The sequence below is a fragment of the Eurosta solidaginis genome, chromosome X (assembly GCF_040869045.1).
Source record: "Eurosta solidaginis isolate ZX-2024a chromosome X, ASM4086904v1, whole genome shotgun sequence".
NCBI classification, from domain to species: Eukaryota; Metazoa; Arthropoda; class Insecta; order Diptera; family Tephritidae; genus Eurosta; species Eurosta solidaginis.
This window is the reverse complement of record NC_090324.1, coordinates 3,065,020-3,087,339: the sequence shown is the minus strand read 5'-3', so window position 1 is coordinate 3,087,339 and position 22,320 is coordinate 3,065,020. Positions and strand designations below refer to the sequence as shown.

General features: G+C 40.1%; 1 protein-coding gene across 1 annotated transcript in view; it reads left to right on the top strand.

Annotated features, from left to right (window-relative positions):
- The window catches only part of Ca-alpha1D (Ca[2+]-channel protein alpha[[1]] subunit D), a 6,221,746-nt gene that overhangs the window by 3,961,781 nt on the left and 2,237,645 nt on the right, over positions 1–22,320 (top strand). Inside the window, exon 18 of the mRNA XM_067758067.1 lies at positions 14,475–14,641. Coding sequence (XP_067614168.1) covers positions 14,475–14,641 — 167 coding nt within the window. The remainder of the gene's footprint in view (positions 1–14,474; positions 14,642–22,320) is intronic.

Genomic DNA, 22,320 nt, shown 5'->3' with positions numbered 1-22,320 from the left:
GTTCAGATAATTATGTGAACTTAGTTTAGTAAAGATATAACGATTTTTGCTCAAGTTATCGTGTTAACGGCCGAGCGGAAAGACAGACGAACTACTGTGTATAAAAACTGGGCGTGGCTTCAACCGATTTCGCCCTTTTTCACAGAAAACATTTATCGTCCTAGAGCCTAAGCGCCTACCAAATTTCACAAGGATTGGTAAATATTTGTTCGACTTATGGCATTAAATGTATCCTAGACAAATCAAATAAAAAAGGGCGGAGCCACGCCCATTTTGAAATTTTCTTTTATTTTTGTATTTTGTTGCACCATATCATTACTGGAGTTGAATGTTGACATAATTTACTTATATACTGTAAAGATATTAAATTTTTTGTAAAAATTTCACTTTAAAAAAATTTTTTTTAAGTGGGCGTGGTCGTTCTCCGATTTTGCTAATTTTTATTAAGCCTATATATGGTAATACAAGTAATGTTCCTGCCAAATTTCATCATGATATCTTCAACGACTGCCAAATTACAGCTTGCAAAACTTCTAAATTACCTTCTTTTAAAAGTGGGCGGTGCCACGCCCACTGTCCAAAATTTTACTTATTGTCAATTCTGCGTCATAAGTTCAACCCACCTAGCAAGTTTCATCGCTTTAGCCGTCTTTGGTAATGAATTATCGCACTTTTTCGATTTTTCGAAATTTTCGAAATAAAAAAACTGGGCGTGGTTATAGTACGATATCGCTCATTTTAAACAGCGATCTGAGATGAGTGCCAGGAACCTACATACCAAATTTCGTCAAGATACCTCAAAATTCACTCAAGTTATCGTGTTAACGGACGGACGGACATGGCTCAATCAAATTTTTTTTCGATACTGATGATTTTGATATATGGAAGTCTATATCTATCTCGATTCCTTCATACCTGTACAACCAACCGTTATCCAATCAAAGTTAATATACTCTGTGAGCTCTGCTCAACTGAGTATAAAAACAGAAGAAGGGAAAAATAGAAACAAACAAGTATGGAAGGTTAAGTTCGGGTGTAACCGAATATTACATACTCAGTTGAGAGCTATGGTGGCAACATAAGGGAAAATAACCATGTAGGAAAATGAACCGAGGGTAACCCTGGAATGTGTTTGTATGACATGTTTATCAAATGAAAGGTATTGAAGAGTATTTTAAAAAGGAATGGGCCATAGTTCTATAGGTGGACGCCATTTAGGGATATCACCATAAAGGTGGATCAGGGTCGACTCTAGAATTTGTTTGTACGATATTGGTATCAAACAAAAGGTGTTAATGAGTGTTTTATAAGGGAGTGATCCTTATTTCCATATGTGGACGCCGTTTCGAGATATCGCCATAAAGGTGTACCAGGGGTGACCCTAGAACTTGTTTGTACGATATGGGTATCAAATGAAAGGGGTTAATGAACATTTTAAAAGGGAGTGGGCCTTAGTTCTATAGGTGGACGCCTTTTCGAGATATCGCCATAAAGGTGGAACAGGGGTGACTCTAGAATGCGAAAAAGGTGTTAATACGAAAGGTTTTAATGAGTATTTCAAAAGGGCGTGGGGTTTAGTTCTACAGGTGGAGGACGCCTTTTCGAGATAGCGCCATATAGGTGTACCAGGGGTGACTCTAGAATGTGTTTGTACGATATGGGTATCAAATTAAAGGTATTAATGAAGGTTTTAATAGGGAGTGGTGGTAGTTGTATAGGTGGTCGCCTTTTCGAGATATCGCCATAAAGGTGGACCAGGGGTGACTCTAGAATATGTTTGTACGATATGGGTATCAAATGAAAGGCGTTAATGAGTATTTTGAAAGGGCGTGGGGCTTAGTTCTATAGGTGGACGCCTTTTCGAGATATCGCCATAAAGGTGGACCAGGGGGACTCTAGAATGTGTTTGTACGATATGGGTATCAAATTAAAGGTATTAATGAGGCTTTTAAAAGGGAGTGGCGGTGGTTGTATATGTGAAGGCGTTTTCCAGATATCGACCAAAATGTGGACCAGGGTGACCCAGAACATCATCTGTTGGATACCGCTAATTTATTTATATATATAATACCACGAACAGTATTCCTGCCAAGATTTCAAGGGTTTTTTATTTCGCCCTGCAGGACTTTTTCATTTCATTCTACTTAATATGGTAGGTGTCACACCCATTTTACAAATTTTTTTTCTAAAGTTATATTTTGTGTCAATAAACTAATCCAAATACCATGTTTCATCCCTTTTTTCGTATTTGGTATAGAATTATGGCATTTTTTCGTTTTTCGTAATTTTCGATATCGAAAAAGTGTGCGTGGTCATAGTCCGATTTCGGCCATTTTTTATACCAATACAAAGTGAGTTCAGATAAGTACGTGAACTGAGTTTAGTATATCGATTTTTGCTCAAGTTATCGTGTTAAAGGCCGAGCGGAAGGACAGACGGCCGACTGTGTATAAAAACTGGGCATGGCTTCAGCCGATTTCGCCCTTTTTCACAGAAATAAGGTATCGTCCCAGAATCTAAGCCCCTATCAAATTTCACAAGAATTGGTAAATTTTTGTTCGACTTATGGCATTAAAAGTATCCTATACAAATTAAATGAAAAAGGCCAAAGCCACGCCCATTTTGAAATTTTCTTTTATTTTTGCATTTTGTTTCACCATATCATTACTGGAGTTGAATGTTGACATAATTTACTTATATACTGTAAAGATATTAAATTTTTTGTTACAATTTGACTTAAAATTTTTTTTTTTAATAGTGGGCGTGGTCGTTCTCCGATTTTGCTAATTTTTATTAAGCATACATATAGTAATAGGAGTAACGTTCCTGCCAAATTTTATCATGATATCTTCAACGACTGCCAAATTACAGCTTGTAAAACTTTTAAATTACCTTCTTTTAAAAGTGGGCGGTGCCACACCCATTGTCCAAAATTTTACTAATTTTCTATTCTGCGTCATAAGTTCAACTCACCTACCAGGCTTCATAGCTTTATTCGTCTTTGGTAATGAATTATCGCACTTTTTCGGTTTTTCGAAATTTTCGATATCGAAAAAGTGGGCGTGGTTATAGTCCGATATTGTTCATTTTAAATAGCGATCTGAGATGAGTGCTCAGGAACCTTCATACCAAATTTCATCAAGATACCTCAAAAATTACTCAAGTTATCGTGTTAAAGGACGGACATGGCTCAATCAAATTTTTTTTCGATCCTGATGATTTTGATATATGGAAGTCTATATCTATCTCGATTCCTTTATACCTGTACAACCAACTGTTATCCAATCAAAGTTAATATACTCTGTGAGCTCTGCTCAACTGAGTATAACAAGCAATGTTACATAAATACGAACCCTAAATATATGTAAAAAGCGTAAGCTAGTGTTTTTTTATGATAGCCTGGTATGACTAGCCACCTGAAAGATAGTTAAATTATAACCAGAGTTTATATCTGCCCTTTAGTATAACACCTGTACATATAAGCCGCTAATAAGTGTGTAATGTTAGGGTTGTCCTAAATAGTTTGTATATTTTCGTAACCAATATTAAGAATTAAAGTTAATCCTAAACATCTTTCCAAATAAGATTAAGGATTGAATTTTTGATTGTAGTTTGGCAATTAATTATTATGTTTAATAAACGTTGAATTGTTATCGATTTGAAAATATGAATCGGTAAGTTTTTCTTGTATGTTCCTGGAGGCAAATGTGTTGATGACATAAAAGGTAGTACATATACGTTTTTATCGGGATCTTCGAATTATATTCGCATCGAAGATCATGGTAGGGTAGGGTAAAGACAGCGAGTGTCGACTATCATCTTTAACCTCGCCCCAATAGTCACTTAAACAGATGTCCGCTTTCAACCCTTTAGCATTTAAAGTTCGTTGTTTGGTTCTTTTGAGTTGGTTAGTTACCGATCTCATTTTTATACTCAGTTGAGCAGAGCTCACTCAGTATATCAACTTTGACTGGATAACGGTTGGTTGTACAGGTATAAAGGAATCGAAATAGATATAGACTTCCATATGTCAATATCATCAGGATCGAAAAAAAATTTGATTGAACCATGTCCGTCGGTCCGTCCGTCCGCCCGTCCTTTAACACGATAACTTGAGTAAATTTTGAGGTATCTTGACGAAATTTGGTATGTAGGTTCCCGAGCACTCATCTCAGATCGCTATTTAAAATTAATTTTATAGGACTATAACCACGCATACTTTTTCGATATCGAAAATTACGCAAAATTTAAAAAAATACCATAATTCTATACCAAATACGAAAAAAGGGATGAAACATGGTAATTGGATTGGTTTATTGATGCAAAATATAACTTTAGAAAAAACTTTGTAAAATGGGTGTGACACCTACCATATTAAACAGCAGAAAATGAAAAAGTTCTGCAGGGCGAAATAAAAAACCCTTGAAATTTTGGCAGGAATACTGTTCGTGGTATTACATATATAAATAAATTAGCGGTATCCAACAGATGATGTTCTGGGTCACCCTGGTCCACATTTTGGTCGATATCTGGAAAACGCCTTTACATATACAATTAAGGGCCACTTCCTTTTAAAACCCTCATTAATACCTTTAATTTGATACCTATATCGTACAAACACATTATAGAGTCACCCCTGGTCCACCTTTATGGCGATATCTCCAAAAAGCGACCACCTATACAACTACCACCACTTCCTTTTAAAACCCTCATTAATACCTTTAATTTGATACCCATATCGTACAAACACATTCTAGGGTCACCCTTGGTCCACCTTTATGGCGATATCTCGAAAAGGCGTCCACCTATAGAACTAAGGCCTACTCCCTTTTAAAATACTCATTAACCCCTTTCATTTGATACCCATATCGTACAAACAAATTCTAGGGTCACCTCTGGTCCACCTGTATGGCGATATCTCGAAACGGCGTCCACATATGGAACTAGGGATCACTCCCTTTTAAAGTACTCATTAACACCTTTCATTTGATACCCATATCGTACAAACAAATTCTAGAGTCAACCCTGATCCACCCTTATGGCGATATCCCTAAATGGCGTCCACCTATAGAACTATGGCCCACTCCCTCATAAAATAGTCTTTAGTGCATTTCATTTGATACACATGTCATACAAAGACATTCCAGGGTTACCTCGGTTCATTTTCCTACATGGTTTTTTTCCCTTATGTTGTCACCATAGCTCTCAACTGAGTAGGTATGTAATGTTCGGTTACACCCGAGCTTAACCTTCCTTACTTGTTTTGTTTCGTTTAGTACATATGTATCTAGTTTTTGAGTTAAGGGAGGGTAGCTCCTGTATTTAGATTCTGGTTTGGAGTCCTAAAATTAAACTTTATGTAATGTCGGTTGAGACATGGCAAAAACTCACCCCATCCCGAAAGAGCTACGTTCAAGAGGACTCCCCCGCCGTGACCTCTCAACCGCCTGTGTGGTTACCAGAATTCCATCCAATGGTAACGTGCCTCTTCATATGTGTATGCGTACATGTATGGGGAATCACACACACATACAAACATTATATACCCCTTCTCTTCGGGGGTAGGTTACAACAAATTTTTGGGTCGGACAGGGTATACATGAAAGTTTTACGATCAAATGAAATTTTTTTTAGTAGGCCATGAAAAAAACCTTGAAAATCAAAGTCGAAAAAAATCCAAAAAAGAATGAAATTTCGGAGGCTCGAAAATTATTTATTTGGGTATGCGTAGTGGAACTTTTTCTCCTGAGCCCAAATCCTATCGAAAAATCGATAGCGTGATATCGGTTAATAAATCGACCCAGTCTAATGTATACTCCTTACTATTACCTTATATTTTATCAGTGCCTGATCCACGGGGGGAACTGATCCTTTGCCAGTATTAGATCTCTATCTGCCGGTTGCCATTGTCATCTGTGCAGGTTTTAATGCCACGCCATGCTCTTTGTTCTTTCGCCGTACAATGTCGAACACTTCCTTCATTTTCCTCGACTTCTCGCTCTAGATCACCTTTGTTGCCCGGTATCGAATGTTCCTCGGCTCCCTACCCTGTATTACGTACGCTGAACTGTGGCCTGTGGACTCGTGGAATACATTATATTCAGCGCTAGTGTCACATCTGAGAATAACTCATCCGTTAGTTGATGTTTTACGCCGACTTGTTGTGAAAACTTCTTGAAGCTTCTAATTATAAATTGTACCACTGTCTGTTAAAAAAATATGTTGCCTTATGTATCGCTATGAATTCTAAAAAGTGAGTACAAAAACCAGTGCCATCGTGTTGCCATGCTGTCGCAAAAGGTTCATCTGAAATTTGGGTGAGCATCTTATATCAGCTTGTTGACTAGGTTTGTAAACCTGACATTCGTGACACTGCTGCCCTTACTTTCTGACGGTTATGAACATTCGGGGCCGCTGGTATCGCACATTTGCATGCGACATAGATTTCGTTATACCCATATGTCATGCACTTTGTGTATTGTGTTTGTGTATCTAAGCACTCTCCGCCGTTTAGGTGTCGGTATACATAATTTCCAAGGGATTTTATCTTCGCCACCTTCTTTATTTGTCATCTCTGGATCATTCTTCACTTCGTTCATATTCGCCGTTACCCATTTTCCGTAACTCACTTCTTGTTGCAGTGTCATATTGCCCAACTGCTCCTCCAGGGGTTGCCGTGAAATTGCTACTGCAACGACATTCATCTTTCCTTTCCGATATTATACGTCAAACGGACTCTCCTGCAGATCGAGCGCGGGGTAATCTAGCAATTCTACCAAGCGGACGCTCGATTTCGTTCAACTATTCAATAGCCAATATATTTGTGATAACCATGCAGTTATATCCTCCAAATACATCCACACTATTGCTTGGCACTCCTCCTTCGTTGGGGATTAGTTTGTCTCTGCTTTATTCAGCCGTCGGCTCGCCTATGCTAATACTCGCTGGTCGTTGTCTAATCCCTAACATAATTTCCGGATGCGTGGTAGCGGCGTGTTCCGCCTACCACACCGAAGATCCTGGGTTCACGTCCCGGGCAAAGCAACATCAAAATTTTAGAAACAAGTGGAGTCGCCTCTCGACAGTGATATGAAAAGCACTCCGACTGTATTTCTGCCATGAAAAGCTTCTTAGTGAAAACGTCTCTGCCTTGCAGTTGCCGTTCGGAGTTGGCATAAAACATGTGGGTTCAGTCCTGCCAATTTGTAGAAAAAATTTAAAAGGAGCAAAACATAAATTGGAAAAGAAGCTCGGCCTAAAATCTCCTCGGAGTCTATCGCGCCTTACATATATTTTTAAATTACTTTTAAATCGATTTGTTAAATCCGGTCAGCCCAATACTGGTTCTTGTATGAGCGTACCACCAAGTACTCATCGGACCACTTCCACTTGCACTGCGGTGTACTGCTTAATTTTTTTCTCGAATCCTTTGCCAAGAAGAAATCTTCAAATCTAAACTGTCTATCTAATATATGTTGTATGGGCGGTAATGAGTATGCTTCTGGTACTGAACGAGAGACTGGTTGCCGGTAATCGACGTAGTGTCTCCATATGTGGTTTTTCTTTCTGGCCAGAGCTATATGGGTACTGTGTGCGCTCAATGCAACCTTTCTCGATGAGTTCGTCAACCTCTTTTATAATTCCCTGCATTTTGGGATCCTTGGAGAACTATTGCTGCATTATTGGACGGTCATCCCGTATTACTTCCTTGTGTTCAATCACGTTGGATACTCCTACATTTCCTCAAGCATCTGCAATTCACATTTAAAAAAAAAATACTCTTCGCGGCATCTGGAGTACTTTCCGCTAATGGGACACTTGGTTCATTCCTCACAATCTCCTTGATAACTCTGATTAAGGTTGTGCTCCTTGAAACTCCAACCATCGTTGTCAGTAAAGCCTCTCGTGGTTTTCCTGCTGCCTACGAGAGCAGTCACGCGTAAGTAAGCTCTGTCGGCCGCAGATTTCTCGACGAGTGTTGCGGCACCCAGAGGCGAAGTGTCCGTTCCCGACGAATCTCCTACATGCGATCCCTGGGTTTACGTATAATTGCTATGTTTGGTTTGATTCGTCCCTTTTCCGCGAAGTTGCTTGGCTTGGCTCATCATGCATCTCCTTGACGTGCAAATATTGGTACCGTCCCTCCTGACGTCGCGGTACGAACCGTTTCGTTGCTGGCCTCAACTGTTCTCTCTCCGGGTAATATTATAATAGTCCTTGACTTGACTGACCAAATCCCGTAGACCACCAAACTCGCTCCTATTACACATAGCTGGTACTCACTGCGGGAATTTCTGTAGATTCTATTAAGCTTCTACTCGTTGGTGTAGTCTGAAATGTCAGCATGAAATCGTTAAACTTTATACCTGGCCTTTGGACACGCTGCCGGTTCCCATTATCCAAGTGCTCGAAATACCGCGAACTCAGGAAGAATTTTAGGGAGCCCCACTTAAAAGCTTCCCTTTCCTCCTTTCCTTCAATGAGGTAATACCCCTAAGTTACCTTTACGCTGTCTTTGTTTTCTGCTATTCTCCTGTGCTTTCTCTGATATAAACTTTGCTTCCTCCTATTATTCCCTGATTTCTGTGATGGTTTCTATACCTTATTATCCTTTGTCAAATAACCTGGGCTATAGGGTCGTTCAAGCCCTATAAGTCTCCGGGCCCGGATGGAATCATTCCTGCGCAGCTTCAAATGTCTTTGGGGATTTCCTGCCGCTGGTTGGCCATCATATATACTAACTGCCTCAGGCTTAACTATATCCCGAAGTCTTGGCACACGGTTAGGGTTATTTTCATTCCGAAGGCCGGCAGAAGCTCTCATGTATCACCTAAGGCTTTCAGGCCAATCAGTCTCTCGTCGTTTCTTCTTAAGACGTTTGAGCGGTTGATTGACCTGTACCTACGGGAAAGGATACCTCGGGGGTTACTGTCGGCTTCACAGCATGCGTACTGCAAGGGCAGATCGACGGAAACGGCTCTCCATTCGATTGTAAAGCAAATAGAGGGGTCCCTAGAACACAAAGAGTATGCTCTGGGTGCCTTTCTAGACATCGAGGGAGGTTTTAACAATGTCTTACCGGTTTAGGAGTCGAGGCGGCTCTGGTTGAATTTATTAGCAAACTTCTATGCGGCAGAATTGTCGCAGCGGAGTGGGGAGGGGCCATAATTAAGAGGAAGGTGTGCAGGGGCACGCCACAGGGGGGTGTCCTATCTCCTCTCCTCTGGGTTGTATTAGTCAACGAGCTTCTTGTGGAGCTGGAAGCCAGTGGTTGTCGGGTGGTTGCCTATGCAGATGACTTCGCTATCCTAGTCAGAGGCAAATTTCTCGGCTCCCTGCGCGATGTTCTGCAGGGCTACCTGGATACTGTGGCTAGGTGGGCTGAATCATGTGGGTTGGCGGTCAACCCGGGAAAAACGGAATTGGTCCTTTTCACAAGGAGATATAGGATGCCCGATTTCAGAACTCCCTCGATTGGATGGGTACCGTTGGTACTTTCTTATAGGGTTAAATATTTGGGGATTGTTTTGGACAAGAAACTGTCCTGGAGACCCAATGTGGAAGATCGGGCCAGGAAGGCCGCCATTGCCTTGTACTGCTGCAGAGGAGCTATCGGAAAGAGATGGGGACTCTCGCCAAGAATAGTACACTGGCTTTATGAGATGGTGGTCAAACCGATTCTGCTATATGTGGTGCTGGTCTGGTGGAAAGCACTGGACACGGCGAGCACCTCCAAAATGTTAGTGTCAGTGCAACGGACGGCGCTGATCGGTATCAGTGGCGCTCTCAGAACAACACCTACCTTGGCACTGAACGTCATGCTGAACATATACCCAGGAGATATTGCGGGAAAGGCGGCCGCGGCAAGGTCGTTGGTCAGACTTCGTGATATGGGATATAGACCTTCTGACCGCGGACACTCTAGACTTCTTACCAATTTCGACTTCATCCCGGACAGAACGGACTACTGTATGCCGATAACTGCTCCCTATACAACCTTCACCCCAGTTATTCCAGAGAGAGAGGATTGGCGAAGAGGAATTATCTGGGGCATGGGACCGGTTAACTTGTTCACGGATGGGTCAAAGCTGGATGGAAAGGTTGGTGGGGGGGGGGGGTCTTTTGTCAAGAGCTAAATTTAAGCCGCAAGTTTAAGTTGGCTGATAACTGCAGTGTATTCCAAGCGGAAATTGCTGCGATTAAGGATGTGGTGGATGGAATGCTATCCATTGCTACCACGGTTAGGGAATTTAACATCTACTCTGATAGCCAAGCGGCTATCAAGGCCTTGAGCTCAACTACAGTGCGATGGAGGGTGGTCTGGGAGTGCCTGACCTCGCTTGCGATTGCATCGAATTATTTTACAATTAAGATTATCTGGGTCCCGGGCCATAGTGATATCCCGGGTAACTGTCAAGCGGATCTCTTAGCCCGCATCGGTAAAACTGAACCGGATGAAGATGGCTGTAGGGATTTCGGGATCCCGCTGGCCACCTATGGATTGCTCCTCCATAGCTGGGCCTCGAATCAGCTCAGCAAACGTTGGGCGGATACCACGTCTTGCAGGGTAGCAAGATCTTTCTGGCCAAAAGTGGATGGCAGGAGGTCTGCTGAAATAATTGGGTTCACTAAGGCTCACCTATCAATGGTCATTGGGGTTTTGACAGGGCACTGTCCCATGGGTATCCATGCGGTACGTCTCAATATACTGGAAACTCCATCCTGCTGCAGCTGTATGGAGGATGATGAGGTGGAATCACCAAATCACTTTATGCTTGATTGTCCAGCTTTTGCCAGAACTAGGCGAAAGTACTTCGGTCGCGACTCACTTGGATCTCCCGAGAATATATCCAAAGTTGAGATCGGTATCATTCGGAGCTTTATCGTTGCTACCCAACGATTCTCTAAGTAGCTAGATCTAAGTCACCGTTATTTTTGGTGTATGTGGTATCACAACGGACCTTCGTTGTCCAAGTGAGCTATCCTTATCAGGGCAGCTACCACCTAACCTATCCTATCCTATACTTTGTCTCTGATATGTGAGCCCTTGGGTGCACAATGTTCATGTTCCTCGTGTGGCTCTGATCAGAGTTCCTGCTCGGGCACCATACAAGGCGTTGCCAGTGGAGAAAGCGGTGTAAGATAGAGTTTTAAAGGCAATCACGTGTTCTTTCTACCCGGGTATTTCTGACATTATTTCGTTTATTACCTAAACGTTAAAAATTTGGATCATTTCAACAGAAACGATTGATTTTTTGGGAAATATTAACATTAACTTTACAATACATCCTTGCTCTCTACTAATCTTGCTTACCGAACTGGACGCATCGCTTATTGCGTATTCCTTGGCTTAGCGGTTCAGGAGAAAGAATCGTCCAGCACAGCAGCGCCCTTTACTGTGCTAAGGTAATCAATATTTCACAGGGTGACCCGGTATTGGGAAGGCTCTTTTGGAATACAGCTGAATATATCCCCTTGCTGCAAATCATCCAATAGGCACGGTCGGCATAACACCTTGGATTGGGAGTTGAAAATTCTTGGTCACCGACAGCGCCGTTGTAGATGCCAGTCGCAAGCCGCTCAACCATATAGTCGGGCGCTATAAAATACGGCTAAATACTCACATCATCGACAACAACAACAGTACAAAACTCCACGCCAAACACTGAAGACGTGTAAAATAATTCAGCCATGAAGACGGTTACCATGGGTAACCGAAATATATTGGTACAATCAAAAAGTACTTTTGCTTTTTTAGTTTAAAAATCGGACCTCAAGCCAGCCAAACCACAAGGAAATGCTTAAACATTTTTTATTTTCTACTTTTTAGTTCTAGGTGGAAAAGAGTAATGCCTTATTTATTACAAGGTGAAAAACTTACTTCTATTAATTCAGAATGCATACAATAATTGTACAATATTGTACATATCAGACAAATACGTCAAGCTACATTAGTTTTTAATCTACATGAAAATCGTTCATATGTGTCAAGCTTCAATTGCTACAAGTGAGTATGTGGTATTAGTTCGAAGATTGTAGCTCAATGAGGAGTTTCTTGAAAATTGATCGCACGATTCCCCTCGTTTCGTACGATGTTTCTTAATACCCCAATCCGTGCGCCTCCTATCAAAACTGTTGTATTATGTTTAATACTGTCACCGGCCTCTTAATTAAGTTTGGAATTTCAAGTCTCTAACTCAGTGAGAAGTTGCTTAAAAGCCGGTTTCAAATTTCTAAATTCTTATCTAATTATTTGGATCCGTGCGCCTAACGGATCTTGTTATACTCAGCTGAGCAGAGCTCACAGAGTATATTAATTTTGTTCGCATAACGGTAATCCGTAACGGCATAAACTAATGGAGATAGATATAGAATTCTATATATCAAAATGATCTGGGCAAAAAAAGAAATTCATTTAGCCATGTCCGTGCGTCGGTCCGTAAACATGATAACTTGAGTAAATATTGAGGTATCTTAATGAAATTTGGTATGTAAGTTCCTGTGCTCTCATCTCCGATCGCTATTTAAAATGAACGAAATCGACCGATAACCACGCTCACTTTTTCGATATCGAAAATTTCCAAAAACCGAAAAAGTGCGATAATTCATTACCAGCGATGAAACTTGGTAGATGGGTTGACCTTATCATGCAGAATAGAAAACTAGTAAAATTTTGGACTATGGGCGTGGCACCGCCCACTTTTAAAGGAAGGTAATTTAAAAGTTTTGCAAACTGTAAATTGGCAGTCGTTAAAGATGTCGTAATGAAATTTGGCAGGAACGTTACTCCTATTACTATATGTGCGCTAAATAAAAATTAGCAAAATCGGATGACGGACATGCCCAATTTTTAAATAATAATTTTTTAAAGCAAAAATTTTAACAAAAATTCAACTGCAGTAATGATATGATGCAACAAAATACAAAAATAAAAGAAAATTTAAAAACGGGCGTGGCACCGCCCTTTTTCATTTAATTCGTCTAGAATACTTTGAATGCCATAAGTCGAACAACAATTTACCAATCCTTGTGGAATTGGGTATAGGCATAGATTCTATGGCGATAACTTTTTTCTGTGAAAATGGGCGAAATCGGTTGTAGCTACGCCCAGTTTTTATACACACTCGACCGTCCGTCCTTCCGCTCGGCCGTTAACACGATAACTTGAGGAAAAATCGATATATCTTTACTAAACTTAGTTCGCGTACTTATCTGAGCTCACTTTATCTTAGTATTAAAAATGGGCGAAATCCGACTATGACCACGCCCACTTTTTCGACATCGAAAATTTCGAAAAATGAAAAAATGCCATTATTCTATACCAAATATGAAAAAAGGGATGTTTTTTGACGCAAAATATAACTTTGGAAAAAACTTTGTAAAATGGGTGTGACACCTACCATATTAAGTAGAAGAAAATGAAAAAGGTCTGCAGGGCGAAATCGAATCATGGAATCATGGAAGGAATACTGTTTGTTGTATTACATATATAAATAAATTAGTGGTACCCGACAGATGATGTTCTGGGCCACCCTGATCCACATTTTGGTCGATATCTCGAAAACGCCTTCACATATACAATTAGGGGCCACCCCCTTTTAAAACCCTCATTAATACCCTTAATTTGATACCCATATCGTACAAACACATTATAGAGTCACCCCTGGTCCACCTTTATGGCGATATCTCGAAAAAGCGTCCACCTAGAGAACCAAGGCCCACTCCCTTTTAAAATACTCATTAACACCTTTTATTTGAACCCATATCGTACAAACACATTCTAGAGTCACCCCTGGCCCACCTTTATGGCGATATCTCGAAAAGGCGTCCACCTATAGAACTAAGGATCACTCCTGTTTAAAATACTCATTACCACCTTTCATTTGATACCCATATCGCACAAACACATTCTACAGTCACCCCTGGTCCACCTTTATGGCGATATATCGAAAAGGCGTCACCCTATAGAACTATGGCCCTCCCTTCTAAAATACTTTTTAATACCTTCCATTTGATACCCATGTCATAAAAACACATTCCAGGGTTATCCTAGGTTCATTTTCCTACTTGGTTATTTTCCCTTATTTTGTCTCCAAAGCTCTCAGCTTAGTATGTAATGTTCCGCTACACCCGAACTTAGCCTTCCTTACTTGTTTTAGTTTGGTTCCTTTGCACAGTGTCTTAACCTATATGCGAAGTTTGACGTTTGTAGCTGAATGAGAAGGTACTTAAAAATCGATCTAAAAATTCCAAATTTCCAAAATTATTTAATTATTTGGATCCGTGCGCCTCCTAACGGAACTGGTTTTAGTTTGGTTCCTTTGCACGGTGTCTTAACCTATATGTGAAGTTTGACGTTTGTAGCTCAATGAGAAGTTACTTAAAAATCGATTGCAAGATTTGTGCTGAAAATGCGGAAAAACATTCAACCTACCTAATATAAAGGAAATAAAAAATATCTAATTTTTTTGCAGGTACTAAATAAGTTTGATTACTTCTTCACGGGTGTCTTCACAATAGAACTGTTGCTAAAATTGATTTCATATGGCTTCGTATTGCATGACGGAGCATTTTGCAGATCCGCATTTAATCTTCTCGATTTACTTGTGGTCTGCGTTTCCTTAATATCAATTCAGTCCAGGTAAGTTTAATCATGCTAAAAAACTATAAGGCATTAAAAGTCGAAAAATAATTTCAAAAAAAAGATTTTATTCAAACATGTGTATTTTTTAAGATGTGTGCATGATTTAATTACTAGAGGTTTGTTCTTCAATGATACAGAGCACAGAGCTTTGACACACCCAAATTTAAAAATCTGGACGGGTTGTTTTTACGAATTAAGGAAAATGGGGAATAACTCAATCCCCTTCACCGAAAATTGTAGTAGAAAAGTATCTTCAGTAGTATATTAGTAGTGATAATAAAATTGTGAAACTTTGTTTTGGGGGAAATAATAAATTTCTACTAAATAATATTTCGTGAATTGATAAAGAGTTATGTTGGCTTGGTCATTCTTTCAGAATTTGTTTGAAGAATGTCTTAGGTCAGGATTTTATTCAAAAATACACTATCTTAAAATTTGTTTCAAAAACTCTATATCTGAGCATAAGTTCAATGAATTTTGACATAAAGGGAGTTAATGAATATAATTTTGAAATAAGGCATTTTTCAACCTAATTCTGATATAGGGCGTTTTTGTGGCAAATTTTGAAAAATATTTTGGAATAGGACGAACTGGCAGCCGAAATGGGGTGGTACTCCACTCAGTAGCCGCAATGAACTGACAAAAAAATAAATAAAAGAAAATGGTCCACTGCCTTAGAAATTTATATTTCAGCCTTGACTTTGACAAAAGAGTAAAGCTTTTGTGCGGTACTGATACACAAGGAGTGTTTACCTTTTTAGCTCTTTTCCGTTTAAGTATTCATGGAAGTGCTTCGGATGTTCGCTGATTTAGAATATTTGAAACACGTTCGTTTGATACTACCTCACGGGCTCCGAAAATTCTTAAATGGAGACGAATGTTCCGAAAATACGGAGCTAATGAGTTAACATGCTCAATGAGTACATTTCGTAATGGCGTCTCCATTATTTACTAGTCGAGTTTTTGACGCTGAACGATGAATTTTAAATCTATTCAGGTTTTATATGTTCATAAGATTACGAAAGTGCACGATTCCTTGGTGTCCGTAATTTTCTATTAAATTACCTATGTTCGGAAAAGTACGTACACCAAAGAATCGTTTTCTGTTAAATTACCTATGTTCAACCCCCACTAGGTGTTCAAGCAACCTTGAACATTTCACAGCGGAGAGGTGTTAAAAAAGCGTAATCGTGGATAAAACAGCGAATAAAGATTAATAAAAAATGCAGGCAATAAAAAAGCCAAATTTTAAGATACATAGTCAAACACTATGAAAAAAGACACCGAAGCGCAGCGAGACTTCGGTCTGCCTATCGAAAAAAATATTGGTTGGAGTGGCGAGTCCCAATTGACTCCAATTAGCGCTCATGCGCCGTTTTGATACCACAAACTCGTGGAGTTATCCAATGAAAGGGTGTCGTAAGAAGACTAATAAATATTTTCCAAGCGCCTCAGGGAAACCCGTCCCCCTATATCCATCCCATGTAGTTTATAAATTTGAGAAGCTCTCCCGGCCTAACATCCTTAAGTTCTGGAAGGCTTTCGAAAAATGGCTTTCTAAAAAACTTCATTCTGCTTCGACAGTGTGCTGGGCTTTCGCACAGCAGATGCTCAACCGTTTCCTCCGCCTCCGGACGCTTGTAGCTGCGACAGGAGGTATTGTGTTCCAGTCCCATCCGTGCCGCATGCACCCCAATAGTCCAATGCCCCGTCAGCACCGCAACTACTCTGGATATATCCCTTCTGTTCATCTTAAGGACAGCTATATATCATTTTTCGTTATATAATGGCCACATGCTCTGGAAACCCTACAGGTCCGCAACCGATTCCACCTATTGTTGGCCCCACTCAACCGGTGCTGGGAGATGCAACCCTTGATGAGTCCCAGGGGTGCAAGGACCTCCTTCGCTCCTGAGACATCAAGAGCAGCTCCATGCCGTGCCAGCTCATCTGCCGTCTCATTACCCTGTATGTTTCGATGCCCCGGCACCCACATCAGGGTAACGATCTGCCGGCTCGCCAGAATCATGTCGCTCTCCCTACACTGCCCAACCAGGTTTGATGATATCGTTTCTTACCCGAGGGCCCAAAGAGCCGCCTGGCTATCGGAGAAAATGGTTACCCTATTACCGTTACCATTGATATCCATTAACGCTTTACACGCCTCTTGGACAGCGAAAATCTTAGCTTGAAACACGCTTGCCTAGTCGGGAATCCGCATACATAAGGATGTGGGCGGGACAGTCGCAAATACTCCCGCTCCCCCTGCGCAAGCCATTTTAGATCCGTCGGTGAAAACCGAGATGTCGAATCTCTGAGTGATCCCACCATCTTTCCAATATTTTCTTGTGGGGAACAGAATTGTTTAGTTTGTGTCGAAGACTGTCCTTGGACGTGTGTGGTCCGTTTTTGACAAGATGCGGGAGTGGTTAATATGGAGCAGGATACGGCCGTGCCCGTATGTACACTCCCTCCAAAGGCCCAACTCCCGAAGCCTTAGAACCCCTTGAGATGCCGTTTCCTTGATAAAGATATCTACCGGTGGAACATTGCATATCACGTTTAAAGCCTCCGCGGGGCACGACCTAATTGCCCCCGGTATCGCTCCGAAGGCAGATCGTTGAACTTTACCTAGCATGTTAATTATGTATTTAATTTCTACCGCCTTCCACCATACGAGTGCCCAATATGTCAGAATTGGTAGAATAACTGCCTTTTACATCCATTCCATGAGGTCTGGCCTCAGACCCCACTTTTTACCTAGCATTCCTTTGCAGGCATACATAGCCCCGCAGGCTTGTTTGACTCTGTGTTCTGTGTTAAGCCTCCGGTTCAGCTTTGGTGTTAAAAAGACCCCTAGGTATTTGGCCCTATCAGAAAGATCAACTCCTGGCCATCAAGAGTGGGAAGGTTACAACTTGGGATTTTCGTCCTAGTGGTAAAGAGCACTAGTTCTCTTTTTGAGGGATTAACGCTTAGTCCGGCGGTCTCCACCCAACTACTCAGCTTCCTCAGTGATTCCTGCATGATCCCACTAATACATTGGGACACAGACCAGATACCAGTATTACTACGTCATCCGCGTAGGCCACCACTTTAACCCCATCCCTGTTGAGTTGAAGAACTATGTTGTCTAAAGCCAGAACAGTGGTTACAGACTCCGCCCTGAGGGGTCCCTTTCCACGGATGTGCCGTGACCTCACTAGCCCCCAGTTTAGCGCTTATCACTCTGGGCCGCAGAGCCGTCCCTATCCAGTTTACGATAGGGTCCCCTATACCGAGTACATGAAGGGCGCCTTCTATTGCTTCCAGCCGGACATTATTGAAAGCTCCCTCTATGTCCAAGAATGCAGCCAGGGTAAATTCTTTGTTTTCGAAGGACGACTCTACCTTGTGGACCACTTCATGCGATGCGGTCTCTGTTGAGCGGCCCCTGAGACATGCCTGTTGGGCTGTTGATAGCCCCGAGGTATCCAACTTACCGCGAATATGGACGTCCAGTAGTCTTTCAAACGTTTTTAGAACAAACGACGAAAGATCAAGTGATCGTGAAAGGGAGTGATCGTGGGGCGCTCACTAGTAAAATAAATTGTCATTAATTGTTAAATTAATAAATTTTCAAAATGAATTGCTTAATATGTAGAGAAAAAATTTAATGAAAAAATGCCAACAAAATTGATTGTTCGGATTGTATGAATTATTTTCACTGCAAATGCGTTAATATGAAAGCCGCTGATATTGAATTTTACAAGGCCAACAAGTAAGGAAGGCTTAGTTCGGGTGTAACCGAACATTACATACTCAGCTGAGAGCTTTGGAAACAAAATAAGGGAAAATAACCAAGTAGGAAAATGAACCTAGGGTTACCCTGGAATGTGTTTGCATGACATGAGTATCAAATGGAAGGTATTAAAAAGCATTTTAGAAGGGATTGGGCCATAGTTTTATAGCTGGACGCCTTTTCGAGATATCGCCATAAAGGTGGACCAGGGGTGACTCTAGAATGTGTTTGTACGATATGGGTATCAAATGAAAGTTTTAATTAGTATTTTAAAAGGGAGTGGGCCTTAGTTCTACGCCTGGACGCCTTTCGAGATATCGCTATAAAGGTGGACCAGGGGTGACTCTATAATGTGCTTGTACGATATGGGTATCAAATTAAAGGTATTAATGAGGGTTTTAAAAGCGAGTGGCCCTTAGTTGTATATGTGCAGGCGTTTTCGAGATACCGACCAAAATGTGGTCCAGGGTGACCCAGAACATCATCTGTCGGGTACCACTAATTTATTTATATATGTAATACCACAAACAGTACTTCGCCCTGCAGAACTTTTTCATTTTCTTCTACTTAATATGGTAGGTGACACACCCATTTTACAAAGTTTTTTCCAGAGTTATATTTTGCGTCAAAAAACCGATCCAATCACCATGTTTTATCCCTTTTTTCGTATTTGGTATAGAACTATGGCATTTTTTTCTTTTGTCGTAATTTTCGATATCGAAAAAGTGGGCGTGGTCATAGTCGGAATTCGGCCATTTTTTATACCAAGATAAAGCGAGTTCAGATAAGTGCGTGAACTAAGTTTGGTAAAGATATATCGATTTTCGCTCAAGTTATCGTGTTAACGGCCCAGCTGAAGGACGGACGGTCGACTGTGTATAAAAACTGGGCGTAGCTACAACCGATTTCGCCCATTTTCACAGAAAAGAGTTATCGTCATAGATTCTATGTCTATAGTAAATTTGAAAAGGATTGGTAAATTTTTGTTCGACTTATGGCATTAAAGTATTCTAGACGAATTAAATGAAAAAGGGCGGTACCGTGCCCATTTTGAAAATTTCTTTTATTTTTATATTTTGTTGCTCTATATCATTACTAGAGTTGAATGTTGACATAATTTACTTATATACTGTATAGATATTAACTTTTTTTTTAAATTTGACTTTAAACAATTTTTTTTTTAAGTGGGCGTGGTCGTTCTCCGATTTTTCTAATTTTTATTAAGCATACATATAGAAATAGCAGTAACGTTCTTGCCAAATTTCATCATGATATCTTCAACGACTGCCAAAATACAGCTTGCAAAACTTTTAAATTACCTTCTTTTAAAAGTGGGCAGTGCCATGCCCATTGCCCACAGTTTTACTGATTTTCTATTCTGCATCATAAGGTCAACCCATCTACCAAGTTTCGTCGCTTGATCCGTCTTGGGTATTGAATTATCGCACTTTTTCGGCTTTTCGAAATTTTCAATATCGAAGAAGTTGGCGTGGTTATCGTCCGATTTCGCTCATTTTAAATAGCGATCTGAGATGAGTGCCCAGGAACATACATACCAAATTTTATTAAGATGCCTCAAAATTTACTCAAGATATCATGTTTACGGACGGACGGACGGACATGGCTAAATGAATTTCTTTTTCGCCCAGATCATTTTGATATATAGAAGTCCATATCTATCTCGATTAGTTTATCCCGTTACGGATTACCATTATGCGAAAATTTAACATACTCTGTGAGCTCTGCTCAGCTGAGTATAAAAAGTATCGTTGTGACAAATGCAGCACTTTGCGCAGAAAAACACTGCACGCAACAAAAACGCCAACCCTAGCAGAGAGCAGAATGCAACAACAAGACACAATTGCACTTAATGTGAGTAAGAAACAAGTCAATGCTGCCGAGAATGCAGGAAAACAAGCGAATAAAGATGGGAAAGTAGAACAGATATCAGGTGAGCTGCATAAACAAACAAACAAGCAAAATATTACTTAACTAGCTCTTCAGCTCTATACGAAGAGATACTTAGCCTAAAGCAAATAAATATTTCGTACCTAAATACCATAGAACAACTCATAGAAAAAAGCGCGAAGTAGAGCAAGAGGGTAGATAAGCTTGAAAGCAGATTAAATTTTAAAGAAAAAGTGAAACTGGAAAGCGCAGTTGAAGTTGTTGGCGTGCCGAAAATCACCAACGAAAATGCAAGAGAATGCATACAGAAAGTTTTCAGGGATGCATTAAATGTGCAGGTTAGGATAATGAGATCGATGAAGTTAGCGTCAAGCGTATCACGTACAGTTAAGTTCAATACCTTAGAAACTAAGAAAAAAATCATGGTGGCCAAACGTACTGCTAGGAAGAAGCTGAATTCGTCGCTGTTTTCTGATGCTAGCAATAATAATAATAATATTTATATTAATAACAACTTTACTAGCTATTACAGAGCTTTGTTCTTAGCGGCTAGTAAAATTAAAAAGAAAAGCAGTATAAATATTTATGGTTTAGCAACTCCAGGATATTAATAAAAAAAATTAAAATGGTAGTGCTGTGAATATAAGAAGTTTAATGATCTATCTGAAACTTAAATTTAATATTAGTAATAATATTTGGTAAAGATACATTAAGTATGAATTCAAGATCCGTTCTTACAAACAACAGCCCTACTATAAACATTATTAATAATTCTCGTCTACTAGCATCAGAGGTATAGAACTATGGCATTTTTTTCTTTTGTCGTAATTTTCGATATCGAAAAAGTGGGCGTGGTCATAGTCGGAATTCGGCCATTTTTTATACCAAGATAAAGCGAGTTCAGATAAGTGCGTGAACTAAGTTTGGTAAAGATATATCGATTTTCGCTCAAGTTATCGTGTTAACGGCCCAGCTGAAGGACGGACGGTCGACTGTGTATAAAAACTGGGCGTAGCTACAACCGATTTCGCCCATTTTCACAGAAAAGAGTTATCGTCATAGATTCTATGTCTATAGTAAATTTGAAAAGGATTGGTAAATTTTTGTTCGACTTATGGCATTAAAGTATTCTAGACGAATTAAATGAAAAAGGGCGGTACCGTGCCCATTTTGAAAATTTCTTTTATTTTTATATTTTGTTGCTCTATATCATTACTAGAGTTGAATGTTGACATAATTTACTTATATACTGTATAGATATTAACTTTTTTTTTAAATTTGACTTTAAACAATTTTTTTTTTAAGTGGGCGTGGTCGTTCTCCGATTTTTCTAATTTTTATTAAGCATACATATAGAAATAGCAGTAACGTTCTTGCCAAATTTCATCATGATATCTTCAACGACTGCCAAAATACAGCTTGCAAAACTTTTAAATTACCTTCTTTTAAAAGTGGGCAGTGCCATGCCCATTGCCCACAGTTTTACTGATTTTCTATTCTGCATCATAAGGTCAACCCATCTACCAAGTTTCGTCGCTTGATCCGTCTTGGGTATTGAATTATCGCACTTTTTCGGTTTTTCGAAATTTTCAATATCGAAGAAGTTGGCGTGGTTATCGTCCGATTTCGCTCATTTTAAATAGCGATCTGAGATGAGTGCCCAGGAACATACATACCAAATTTTATTAAGATGCCTCAAAATTTACTCAAGATATCATGTTTACGGACGGACGGACGGACATGGCTAAATGAATTTCTTTTTCGCCCAGATCATTTTGATATATAGAAGTCCATATCTATCTCGATTAGTTTATCCCGTTACGGATTACCATTATGCGAAAATTTAACATACTCTGTGAGCTCTGCTCAGCTGAGTATAAAAAGTATCGTTGTGACAAATGCAGCACTTTGCGCAGAAAAACACTGCACGCAACAAAAACGCCAACCCTAGCAGAGAGCAGAATGCAACAACAAGACACAATTGCAC